The sequence below is a fragment of the Astatotilapia calliptera genome, chromosome 4, assembly GCF_900246225.1.
Source record: "Astatotilapia calliptera chromosome 4, fAstCal1.2, whole genome shotgun sequence".
Taxonomy (NCBI): Eukaryota; Metazoa; Chordata; class Actinopteri; order Cichliformes; family Cichlidae; genus Astatotilapia; species Astatotilapia calliptera.
The window spans coordinates 11,550,015-11,563,277 of NC_039305.1; the positions used below are offsets into that span (position 1 = coordinate 11,550,015).

The following is a 13,263-nucleotide window of genomic DNA, read 5'->3' on the forward strand; positions in this document are numbered from 1 at the left end:
GTATCGTTTCTCCTGTGTGGATGTGTTTCTCGGTGTGTGCAACCGTGAGAAGGCATGCAGCGATGTGGTTTAGATGTAGGTATTATGTGCATATGAATGTTTTCCCTGTGCGTGTGGTGTAGAGTATCTGCCTTAGCCCCCCTCGTCCTTCCCTGTTCTCTCACCTCTAATTGCTCCCACTCACAATCCCCCAGGAGAGGAGGTCTTACGTCACTCGCCCTCTCTCTGCCTCTTCCCTCCCTCCATGCTTCTCTGTATCCTTCATCCCACTTCTCCCCCCCCCCCCCCCCCCCCCCCCCATTCTCCCTCCCCCTCTGTTTCCACCTCCCTTCGGGTGCAGCTGTCACATGATCTAGTCTAGTGTGAAATTACTCCCATCCCTACCGTTCCCTCTGTCTTTCAGAGCCTGAAGATATTTTTTATTTTTTTTTGGAATACAACCCCTCCTCCCTGTCTTTCTTACAATGGCACTCATCATTATTTTTATTACTTGCTTCCTCCCTTCTCTCTCTTTTCTCGCTTCCTACCCTGCTGTCTCATCTCACAGGTGTAATAATCGTACTCAGTGTGTGGTGGTTGCGGGGTCAGACGTGTTCCCAGACCCCTGCCCAGGGACCTACAAGTACTTGGAGATCCAGTATGAGTGTGTCCCCTACAGTGAGTACTGAGACCCTGTCACACCTTTCCACCTCCCCGCCCTCCCTCACCCCATTCACCGCCCCTCCCATCCTTCCCTGTACCCTCACCTGAGCCTCTCTAGTCCTCTTCAACCCCCCCACCCCGAACCCTAAAAAAAAGATGACATTCTTATACTCACTCGTGCTCACTCGCTCTCTCTGGATTTTCTCAACACAGTCAAAGCAAAACAAGACAGACAGCCATCCTCACCTGCTCTCTCTGTCTCTCTCTTCTTTCTCATACACTGCACAGGCACATACACACCCACACTCACAGAGCACTAAACCTTTTTTCTTCATCGACAGATTGACGCACCAGTAGCTGAGAGGGATTTTCACATGGGGGAAGGTGCTCCACAAACACAGGGTCCGATAAGCACTTTACGCACACCCACAGCAAACACGGGGTCAGCCCTTATTGGCAATCACAGCAGTGTAACGCACACCGCCCCACACTCATGCACTGATTAACCCAGGGGCAGGCGACTGCCTTTATCTGGTGCCAAACACCTTTGCTGTCCCTCTGATTTCCAATAAAAATTAAAATTGGGCACAGTGAGACTTTAAGGCAGGGGGTGTTGTGTGTATACCACACCTCACAATAGGAATGTTAACACAAACAGCAAAGGGCTTATTTTAGACAACATGACCTGGAGCGCCACACAATTTAATGTCCCCATGGTAACGGCTGGCTTCCTCACTGCTTTGCTCAAAACTATGTGGCAGGTGTGACTCTACACATGCCCACACACACATACACACAAGTCTACCTTACACTTGCAAAAAGGGAGGGGGGGAGGGGGCACCGTTGCTTTTTTCTCTCTTCTCTTGAATCTTCCATTCTGAGCAAGCATGTACACACAAACAAGAGCACACTCACACCGCCAAAGGAGCAGACACAGCAAGGATTATACGGTGATGTGTTGATCCTCACTCATGTGAAAATCTCCGCTCAGTCTCCCCTCCTCCCTCTCATGTATTATTACTCTCAGCATTGATCCCCTCACTGTGCAGGTGCACGTGGCTGGAGGGGAGGAGCAGTGGCGCTCCCCTCCACTGGGCAGACGCAGAATTTGGGGTTCAGGAAAGGGTGGTGGGGAAGTATGAGAGTGTTGTGTCAGAGGGGTGGAGGACAAGAGGACATTACTGGGGTGGGGGAGCTATTTATTTCTCATGATAGGGTGTGGGATAACTGTCTCTACTTTTTCCTCAGGTGCAGTTGAAGTGAACCACAGGATCAAGACTACACCAAGCTGCTAACTTCCTTTTCTTTTCCTCTTCCTCACCCTCCTCTTTATCACTTCTCTCTGAGGACTCCAACTCACACTCGCTTTATTATTTCTCACAGTCAGCATCACCTCTTTTTTTAGCCCTTCTTCTCTGTCTTTGACTTTCAATCTTCACTCCACGGTCTTAAATCTTTATTCTTTGTCCTGCTACGCTTATTCTTCCTTTATTTTTACTCTCTGACCACCAGTTTGCCACACTAGCTTATCATTCCACTCTATCATTTTTCTTTTGCTGTCCCTGTTATTTATTTATTTGTATTTTTACAGGTACAAATATGCAAAGCATCCAGGGTTTTCCAGGTGCCACTTTTCAGTCCTCACCCTTCCTCTGCTCAGTGCTATGTGCACTTAGTTTAGCTTATGAGAGACTGTGTTGACTCAGGTTGCGGCTAGAGTCATATATGAGAAGGTTGGTTTCTTACATTGGGTGATATTTTCTGGTGTGGATTTTATTCATAGCCTTCCTAGTGGTAATAAGAGTTCTTCTCAAGTGTCCTCTACATTAGGTTTCCCTCTCTTCCAGTTGATATTTGTGTTGGCTATATTTTTTCCCTCCACACTGATATGACTTTGCTTGTTAGTCCTTTAATAGTCCTGTGCTGTTGCTCGGTTTCCTGCATTGTCCATAGAGGGTCAAGGTAGCATTACTTAGTTGTGCCTGCTTTCCTCTCCTCATGCATTCTAACCTTGTCTTTTTCCCCCTGACTGCACAAGGGAGCTTGTTCTCTCACTGCAAGGCAATCAAAGGGATGATTAAATAGCTGCTGACTTGCATTTTTCCTCCTTGTGTTTGGGGGGAAAAAAACTTTCTTGATTGTGCCTGAAGTATGGCACGACTTAGAAAATTGGAAGCTGATCCTCCTATGATATAAAGTCTCGCTTGTCTGAGGTGACAAAGAAGAGCCAATTACCCCTGTCCTCTGCCACTCTCCTCCACTGGAGAAGCAAAAACACTTAACTTGCGCACCCTCACAAAAATAGAAACACGCGTGCGTACACAGGCGATGCACGCTACTCAAACTCTGCAGGCTGCTCTATGTATTTGTGCTCATCTGACAAACTAAATACGACCTGACACATTCAGACTCAGAGCTGGAACTGTTCATCCCAAAACCTAGTCACCGTCGCACCACACGCCACTCAACTCGGCCACTTTTAATTACCAGGAGAGGGGGCGCGTCGCTCTCTTCAGTTCTGCCTCAGCAGAGATTTGTCAAGATTAATTGAATTTGCTGCAGCTAATCGCTCTGGTAATGCCCCATCATTTATGTCTGGTTGGGATTGCTGGGCACTCTGGTATCATCCAAACCTGACACATGGTTTTCATTGGTTGTCTTGACAAAAAGGTGAACAATTGAGAGATGATATGTAAGGGCTGTGTGGCATGGCAGCTGAGATGGTGTGCAGCCATGTTGATGGCTACGAGCGATGTTTGCTTTTGACAGGGTCCTCTGTGTGAGAGCTGTGTTTCCAGTCACCTGAAACGGCACGGTGACAGCCAGTGCTGAGCTGACATACGCACACACCTCAGCTGGCAGAGCTCAGACAAGGGTCTTGCACAAGTATGTGTGTGTGTTGCTGTGCGTGGGACTGCCTTGGCAAAATACAACAAACCGCCAACTAGTCAAGTCATATCTCATCGAGCCAAAAAGCCCTGCAAGGCCGCCCAGCCGTTGCCACGTAGCATTGTTTTTGCCATCCGGAACACAAGACGACAAAATGGCTCAAATGAACTCTCATTTCACACTGGCACAGCCTGCCGTAGCCTGCTAGATCCCATTAAGACATCACAGATCCATGGATACAACTGCAGGATGTGTTTACTGCAGTTAAACCCCTACACTGCAGTTTTAACATAGATGTACGCAGAGTTAAAATAAATCTATCCCACGAGGGAGCCCTTACCTGTTCCCGCTCTTTCTTCAGAACACTGTGCTACATCATTATTGATTCCTAATGCTCCCTATTGGGATTATCTATGCTAGCCATGCCAGAGCTAGCAGACCTTCTCCTGTGGCTCTTTTGTTTCTTCAGCTTTTATATATCTGGTTAATATGCACAGTGCAGGTGGCTGTACAGGCTTTACAGTCGAGAGTTTCTTAGCTTAATTTTATATCCTCCAGTTTTTCCATTTATATTTTGGTACTCTGCCGCTGTTTCACTTTATAAAATTGATTCTTCCTCACAAATGTATTCAGCACTGCCTATTCATTACAAGACATCACTTTTTGGACACAAAGCCACTGGAAATGATAGTTGACTTGTCGGAAGGAGTTTGTCAGTCGCAGGAATAATGGCATTGTAATATGACAAGTTTTGAGGGGAGGAGGGGAAACACTTTGATGTAGCTGAAAATGAAATTCTATTAATATGTATAGGGACACCATTAGATGAGTGGCTCATACATGTCTGGTGAATGAGAAGCAGGAAGCTTTGCTCGGGCCATGGAAAGAGATGGCTCTTTACTGTGAAAAATGCGAAGTTTGAGAAGGAGACAATAGGAAGGGGCCGAGGAAGAAGAAGCAGAGGAGGACACGCTAGAAGGAGGCCAAGTGTTCCTGCAGTGCTTCAGCAATATGTGTGCGTATTTGAGAGCGTGTGTTTTAGCTGTACTCATTAGTGTGGGAGTAATTGATAGGGTTGTAGAGAGCGCTGAGCGGAGTGATTAAGGGGAGAGGACAGTGGCTTATTTCTCAGAAGATCCCTGAAAGAGAAACGTTGAATGAATCAGACAAACAACCAAGGTGGCCTTAAACTAACCTCCAACTCACTGTGAGGACAGTTTGATGAGTTTCCTTCTCCTTTCTCTGTGTTTATGTGCGTGCGTGCATGTGTGTAGGCGCGTGCGTGTGTGTGTGTGTGTGTGTTCTTAGAAATCTGTAAAGATCTTGTGTGTGTCGTTTCTTTGTGTCTATTTTTCAGGACAACCAAGAATGGAAGAACAGTGTCAACAGAAGTCTTCCATCTTCTTTGTTTTTAGTCTTTTTTTTTTTTTGCAGCATTGAAGAAGTTTCATTCCCCTCTCTCACTCTCACTCACTCTCTCTCTCGTTTTCTCTCTACATGTCACTGCATCATTTCCCTCCTGTTCTGAAAAACATACACAGTGGTGCATTTATAATATTGTGTTTAGCACAACAACTTTTTAAGGACTGCAGTCTCACACTTGCATGAAGAGCTGAGCTTCTGCAGTCAGTAGAAACCTGGAACGTGGAAAAACTCTGTATATTTGAATTCTGGTGTCCTCATCTACCCCCTGCAGCGGTTTCACAGAGAGGATGAAAGCTCTGGATGCTCTGTGGCCAGTGTCAGCCTCCCCTAACCTTGGAGCTAATGATTGCACTCACAGTTGGTGGCAGGCATGTAACGTGCCTTTTTTTTTTCTTTTTTTTGGTCCCTGCCCCAGCATCACAAAACTTGCACTAGTTTCTTTGCCTTGTTTACCCCTCTAGGCTGAAAGTGGCTTCCACTCCCCAGGTCTTCGTGGAGGTTATTTGTCCAGTTTGATCTTGGCATATGATGATAAATGATCATGTGGCTGCTGATGCTGATGCCGCCTCTGCCGAGGTGCATCCCCCACACAGCTAAGGCAACCGCTGCTATCACTCTTTTTTCTTTTCTATTCTGTTTGTCTTTGTAAAACTCTCTTTCTCTCTCTTTTACCCTCTCTCTTGCTATCGCTTTTTTCCCCTATCTTTACGGACAACCCGGTGAGGTGTCGTGACAATTTCACAGCGCTCCCCGGGGACTTTCCACGACACATACATGACAATCACGCTCACAGCGGGGCTCCACCAGCCATGTGGCTTTTGACACGCGTCTTTCTCGAGACATTAGAAGAACAACTCTCACGGCACTGGTGCCTCAGCAAACATGGAGAGAAGCTGAGTGCTGTAATGTGAAAGGCGGAGCTGAAATTTTTGCTTGCTTCTCCAATAGTCTCCAGCTGCTCGTGAACCTCCCTCAACACCCCAACACAAGCAGACTCCTACCAGCGTCATGGATATTGAGGGAACCACGCCTTACCTGCCCGTGTCAGCTAAGGCCTCAGTGTGACTCAACACACCAATCTATTGATTTGTGTGTGATGAGCCCGCTGTAGATATTTCTCTCATCTCTCTTTTGTGTCTGCCCTTTTTTATTTTCCCTCCCCTCCCCCCCCGACTGTGCCTCTCGGTTCCTCTCTGTGTTTCTCAGGCGTTACACTCTGTCAAGCCCTCCCTTTCCCCTGTTGTTTGTTCTTTTTTTCTTTGATGAGCCAGTCTCGGCCAGGCAAGCCAGCAGCTCCCCATTGATTAGATGGTCGATGGGTTGAGTGTTTTTGCTGGCTTCTATAGCAGGCATCCTGACTCTGTAAACTGAGCAAAGCCAAAAGCACCGCTTTCTGTAGATCAAGGGACCGCTCTAATGTCAACACAAACTGCGCTTGGAGAGAGTGGAAGAGAGACAGAGATTCAACGATCTCTCCGAAGATAACCGGTCACAGATAGAGGCATATTCATCACCACCTCACCATCTCCCATTTCTCTATCTATTTCTCTGCCTTCTCTGCTCCTTGCTTATTTCCACAGCAGAAGACGACTGTTGCACAAAGACGCCCGTCTCACTTTCTCTCTCCGCCAGGTTTCTGAAGCTGCACGAGGGCACGAGGGAAAGCAGGGCTGCAGAGAGGGAGCGGTGTAGCAATAAGATGGGTGGAGGTGGGGTCGAGAGTTTGTGGTTGGGGGTGGATTGTGTTGTTGGGGGATTATTGATAAATCTGAAATGAAATGGAAATGGATTTCAACCCAGGTCAGGCCATTTTCCCCTTCTCATTTTCCATTTGAGCCATCCTTTCTCTGAGTAGCCAACCATAACACAGACAGATAACTTGCTTTAAAAAAAACAAACAAAAAAAAAACAAAAGAGAGAGAGAGAAAGGACAGCGCTTTATTTAATCTCAATTTTCTCTTTTTTCCTGCACCTGTTTTTTCTTTCATTCCCTTTACTTTCCCCCCCTCTCTCTCTCTCTCTCTCTCTCCTTCTTACTGTCTTTCTCTTGTATCTTTCTATCTCCTTCTGTCTCCTTCTTTCTCCTTTTTTCCGATGCTTGAATAGAAGTGGATCAAAAAGGTAAAGACCACAATGAACATAACAACCACAGCTCGCCCCTTTCTCCCTCCTCCTCCTCCTCCCTTGTCTCCCTTCCTCCCCCATATTCCCTCCTAACCCAGCACCTTGTGTAGTGGTCATGTTTGATGTTGATATCCCTCCCTTTTCTTTCTCGATCTCTAATCGTCTCCTTTGCTCCTCTCTTTCTATCTCTCTTTGACTTGTAACCAAAACTCTAAAGTCCTTCTAGATTTCCTCCTTGGTTCTGATGACACCAGCCTGACCTGCACTCATGCACACACAAACACATGCACAGACAAACACACACACACACACAAACGAAAAGAAGCATCACAGAAGGTCAGTCCCGTATCTAAGAGAGATAAACGAGAATTTAACATCATTCCTTTCCTTTATGAAGAAGCACATCTCAGCCTAAATGTACAGACAACATGCATCTGTGTCATTTCATGGATGGCATATTTTCCTCTTTTCCCATCCTTTTTAGAAACCATATTTCATATTCACTCTGTTGCCTCACACGCCTGACAATAGAACTGTCTCATTATTCAAATCTCATATATTCGCATTTCGCAAGTAGCTGTTCACTCATTTCGATATTTCAGTGTATCTGTCCCTACAGATCTGAGAGAAAAAAAACACGTTCTCCTCTTTCTCTTCACATTATTCAGCTGCTCTTTTTTTCCCATGCTTTATCTCTTGCCTTCTTTTTTTTAGTTTCTCAGGACAGATTCAAAGTTTGCTGTTGTTGAAATCTTAAAGCAAAACAAACAAACAAACAAAACAAATCTGTTAAGATAACAAAGTAACTTGGCAAAGTTGCTGTCAGATCATTGCCTCAGTGTCCCATTTCCAGGTACTTCAGTGTCCTTCTCCCATTTTTCTCTGCTCATTTTTATTTAATCACGTTTCCATTAACTCCTCTTCTCTCACTACCCCTTACTTATAACACATTTTCTCCATTGTGTTTCTCACCCTTCCTTTCTCTTGTTCTCTTCCCACTGCTTGGTTTATCTCTCAGATCACATCTGACCATCACAGGCAGCTGCAGGCTCTTTTATCTTGTCTTACACTGCTCTTCCTCCTCTTCTCTCTGCCCTCTCTACCTCTTTGCAGACTTTATCCCTGCCACCTCTCTGTTTTCTTTATTGCACATGCACAATAAACTTGTCTTGCCCTCCCCTCCTCCCCTCCTCCACCAGTACATGTCCACATCAGTCCATCCCTTCCATCCACTTCCTTATGTGTTCAAGGAGAGGGGAGGAGATGGTGGAGGGAGGTGTATCCCCCGTAGGGAGGGCTTCGGCTTCTCGTAATGGCTTCTCTGATGCAGCCGGGCCTTGCCGCAAGCTCTCTTAAAAAGCCCCAATCAGCATGGCCAGGAGCCACAATCAGAAGCTACTAAAAAGCAAAGATAGACCTGGCAGGGCACACATCAGGTAGAGAGCAGTTTCCATGAGGCTGTACCCTCCCCCCGCTCTCAGGTCCCCACCCTTCTCAGCACTCTCTGAAACCCTACTTACATCTGTCTCAGCCGTTTCCCTGCCTGGCACCGTATCTGGATCCATATGTTGGAGGAATTAACTCCTTTAGAGGTTACCATTACCTGGTTTATGGACTCCTTTGTCTGTTGTGTCTGTGGTTTTCATTAGCATAGATCATTGTCACATTTTTCTCTCACCGCAAGCAGCCATTTTAGCTCAGTCTGCTGCTTGCAGTGGAATAGAAAGCATCAAAACCCCCCTCCTCCTGCTTCCACCTCAACCAACTGGTTCTATTTATTTACTGCTCTCCTTCCCACTAACACTTAAATATATAACCCTTTCCCCTGTCTGCCCTCCTACCCATGTCCACTTTATCCATCTCTTCCTTTCTCTGTGCGTGGCTGAAGTAATATTCCAAAGTTGTGTTTTGCCCATGTCTGTCACAAATAATCTTTACTGATTCATCCGCTGATTGACAGATTGGGTTCTTGGGTTGATGACTTGTATCTCTTGGTGTTGATGCCACTGTTCAATGAATGTCCACCACACTGTCAACCTACCTATTATGAGGCAATTTTATGACTGTGTCGGCATTAGCCGCCTCTCCCCTCCTATCATTCCCTCTGTCTCTTTTCTCATCCTTTTTGCTGACAGTCGAGCAGCCCAACAACCCACGTCATTGTAGTATTTCCTTTATGACAGGACCAAACTACTGTCTTTTCTTACCCCCAGTTTGTTTGCTGATAAAGGAAAAGAAGCAGTTAAAGGAAGCAGTGTTAGACTGCTGAGCAGTATCCCAGTATCACCGTGGAGGGTGGAGTTGGAGACCATCTGAGGACAGAACCATTACTTACACAAACAACCCTACATGTGACTTAGAGAAGTGAGAGGGAATGAGTGAGAAACCACTGCATTGTGTGACAGGAAAAATACAAAGAATGGCTGTGAATGGCAAAAGGGAGGAAAAGTGGTTGCTATAGAGACGATGAGTCAGGCAGCATCCCCTCATTAGGAATGACCCACCACACACAAGCACGGTCATGTGACCGTGGCAGCGCAGACACTCTTTTCAGTGGCACAGGGAGAAGATTGCGAGGATTGACTGTACATGTAGAAGCCATTGCATTGTTAGAGCCAAAGAACAGAGACGTGAGTGAGTGAAGCAGCTGGTCATGAATACAAAACACAGCGGCTGGTTTCAGGGCTGTTAGGGAGAGACAGTGTGTCTAGGAGACCTGATTCAGAGCAGAGGGAGGGTGAGGGTAGGTAGCAGGCTCGGTTAATGTTTCAGCTGTGCAGGCTTGTTGTTTCCTTACCTCTCAAGCCTCAGTCAGCTTGTTCTGGGTATGCCCCTCTGTTTTCTACAGTATCTGCTGTCTGTATCCTTTGCAACCTCGTCCTGATCAACTTTCCTGTCACTCAGTGTCAGCTTCACGCCATAGAAAAGACTTTGCTTTCAGTGGGTGCTATCTCTTGCTGTAGCCCTCTTTTGGTCTCAGTGAAGGGTATTCTCTGGGGTGAATGTTTGGGTTGATAAAGGTTCAGTTTGATACCTGCCTCTTCAACTGTCTGGATAGTGTGTACCTGCATGCATTTTTCTGAGAGCGTGTGTGTCCTCAAGCTTCATGTCTGTGTATGCTTGTTGTTGCTGTACTGTGTTTTTACTCCCAAAACCTTACGCCCCTTATAGTCTAAAAGGAAGCGGAAACACAAGGCGAGCCCCTCCCTTCTCTTTCCTTATTTTTCTCTTCTCTCTGTCACTATTTGTCACTCCTCAGCAAATTAACTCACTCCTAATTCTCATTTCACAGGAAATAACCTATTTACTCTCTCTTACTCCACTCTCTTCTTGTTTGCACACACAGAACACGCTCGCATCCTTCTTCACACTTCTTCTCTCTTTGTGCTTCTTTCTTTCTCTCTCAACATGCATGCCCACCCACACAAGCACACGGACATCCACATACACACTGAGACACATCTACAAACACTTATGGGCTAATGAATGCACCAACATACCATCAGGAGACTCACTGCACTGCACACTCATGCGCACACACTAACTCTTAAAGCCCATTAACTTGTCCAGCATGGATGCGGGTTACCATGCCATGCTCCATCCTGCCCCCTGCTGCCTATTTACTGCACCTGCCAGTAACAGGTGGGGGATTCAATTAGAGCAGCACGCTCTCAGCAGTCAGTCCTGTGAGCACGCCATGACTGTGGACTGGACTGGGCAAAGGCTTGGGCTAGCAGAGCCAGCACAGCCCTCAGATCCCTCTAGGTAAAATAAATATAGATATATATAGTGGGAATAAAAGCACCCACAAGGACACCACTTAAGAAACAGCTGCCAACTATTGGCAGGGGGTGTTTAGATCATCAAAGTCAGACATTAACCATCACCATGACGCTGTCACATCGAGCGTTGAAACAGCATGCTTAAGACAACGAAAATGAAAAGTCTAAATTTAGCCTAAAGCTGTCAGCGTTCACTTTTAATTGTGTTAACAGTCGATCACAAATGGGTGAGAGACACTAATGGGAGAAATTCACTGTCATTTTCAGGAAAGTTGCGGAGCTTTCATCACTTTACACTCTAGCCTCATATTGACATGTAACAGCTGACCTGTGCCTCCACGGGAAAGGGATTATGGAGATAAATAGTCAGTTATTACAGCAGCATTTCCTAGTATGTGCGGTGGTAATTGGCACGCTAGAGTATGATAGCTACAGCCTGGGTTTTAATCCTGATAAGGTAAGTTTCATTAGCCATCTGGCTAGTTTATAGGGTAAAGAAGTGGTTTTGTCTTCGCTGCCTAGTGACTTCATTGGGATAATCATGACTCCAAGATTTCCATCCTCACCCAAACAAGAATTAATCTATTTATCTCACATAATCCCAGATGGCTCTACTACAGCTAACCTGATCTAGCCAGACTAGGATAATACCTAATCTCAAGACTTATGCCTAATGCTTATTGCCTAATGCCTAATACCTCATTCAAACTGTGGACATAATAGCCTATTGTACTATACTCTACAGCTAGATTTTTGCTGCTCTGGCTCCCAGCTGCTACAATTCCCCTTCACAGTTAAAAGGAGCGAGAGAAAGGGAGGCAGAGCAAAAGAGGCAGAAAAAGCTGGTAAACAGGAGAGCAGTCGGAAAGGCTGAGAAGCGCAGGCCAGAGTTAATGAAGCCCCCTAGGCAGGGTTTGCAGGGTGTGAAGCGTGGCCACTGTTTTTGTTTGCCCTGTGAGTGTGTGAATGGGTGCGTGTATATGTGTACCTCATGGCCTGTGTATACAGCCTAAAGGCCCTTGAAGAGCCCCTTTGACACTGAGCCCACCCAACAGTCAGTTCATTAGAATAAACTGACGCACACTGATTGTACAACAAAGCAGCAAAAGAGTGGAACGTGGAGGAGGAAAGCAAAGAATGACAGTCAGAGAGAGACACTCTCTGCTGAGCTGCAGTGTTATTGGGGTGATGAGTCCAAAAGAAAATAGACTACTGCCAATTTACCCCATGGCTGGAAGGTTAGGTGCAATAATGAGCAGAATCACATAGTATTTTTGGGAGAACACTTTGGTGGGCACAATTTATTGAGAGTAAATTGTATTGCAGACAGTAGCTATATTGGAGACATAAATGATTCTTGTTCTTCTCTGTCTGTTACCTGCAAGTAATAAAGCCAGCCGTGACTCATCTCCACATAAGTCATCTTCAACCAAAGCTCCAATCTCAAACCTTTCATTACTGTCTATCTGGGATTTTAATATGAATGCTTGTATAACAACGGATTAAATTCAAATACAAGAGAGGTCAAAGCTGGTATTCACAGGTTGTATACCAAAAATGCTAATATGTAATGTGCAACAGAAAACAGTTGGTTGACATTTAACATTTATGATGTTAATTCGCTGTTAAAGCCAGCGCAATTTGATGATAGCAGCAAAGGTGGTTTGTGTACCAATATACACTGACTCAACAGCATAAATCCAGTAACTAAGATATATTTAGTCTTAGCTCTTGCTCTGTCCATCCATCCATCCATCCACCCACCCATCCACCCAGAATCAGTGTTATCTTGTGACGTTATTTAAATTCCATCCACCCCCATTAACTTGTGTCACTCAGTCAAGTGACAGCCCAACACATGTGCTGCTTCTGTGTGACTATAAAGCTGTTACCCTGTGGAATCCAAAAATTATAATTTGGCCTCATTCTGTCATATATATATATATATATATATATATATATATATATATATATATATATATATATATATATATATATATATATATATATATATATATATGCAGAATATATATATATATATATATACATATATACATATATATATATCAGAAAGGGGTTTATTGCCAAATGTTGAGCAGGTTTACAACATATATATATATCTCCAATATATTTATTGGATAAGGGACTATGAGTCATTACACATTTACATTGTCCTCTGCTCGACTGCGCCTTCAATTTCACTGTAATATGGCAACAGGGATGGATGCTTGCATGTCTTTTAATACTTACTTCTCTATTAGGTCATCCTTTCTGTAACAGAGACTAGGCTTACATGTTTGTTTTTCTTTGTCCTTTATTTTACCTTGAGGCAGAGTTGTTCCTGGCTTTGTTTATGGGTCACCTACATGCAGAGCCTTCCTTAATAGAGTTTATTTCTCTA

General features: G+C 45.0%; 1 protein-coding gene across 3 annotated transcripts in view; it reads left to right on the forward strand.

The window, feature by feature from the left end:
- The window catches only part of adgrl1a (adhesion G protein-coupled receptor L1a), a 151,986-nt gene that overhangs the window by 108,729 nt on the left and 29,994 nt on the right, over nucleotides 1–13,263 (forward strand). For 2 of the 3 annotated variants that reach the window (XM_026164639.1, XM_026164638.1), the window contains exons 4-5: nucleotides 548–657; nucleotides 7,063–7,077. In XM_026164639.1, the coding sequence (XP_026020424.1) occupies nucleotides 548–657; nucleotides 7,063–7,077 (125 nt within the window). The remainder of the gene's footprint in view (nucleotides 1–547; nucleotides 658–7,062; nucleotides 7,078–13,263) is intronic. The other variant, XM_026164640.1, reaches the window with a different exon arrangement.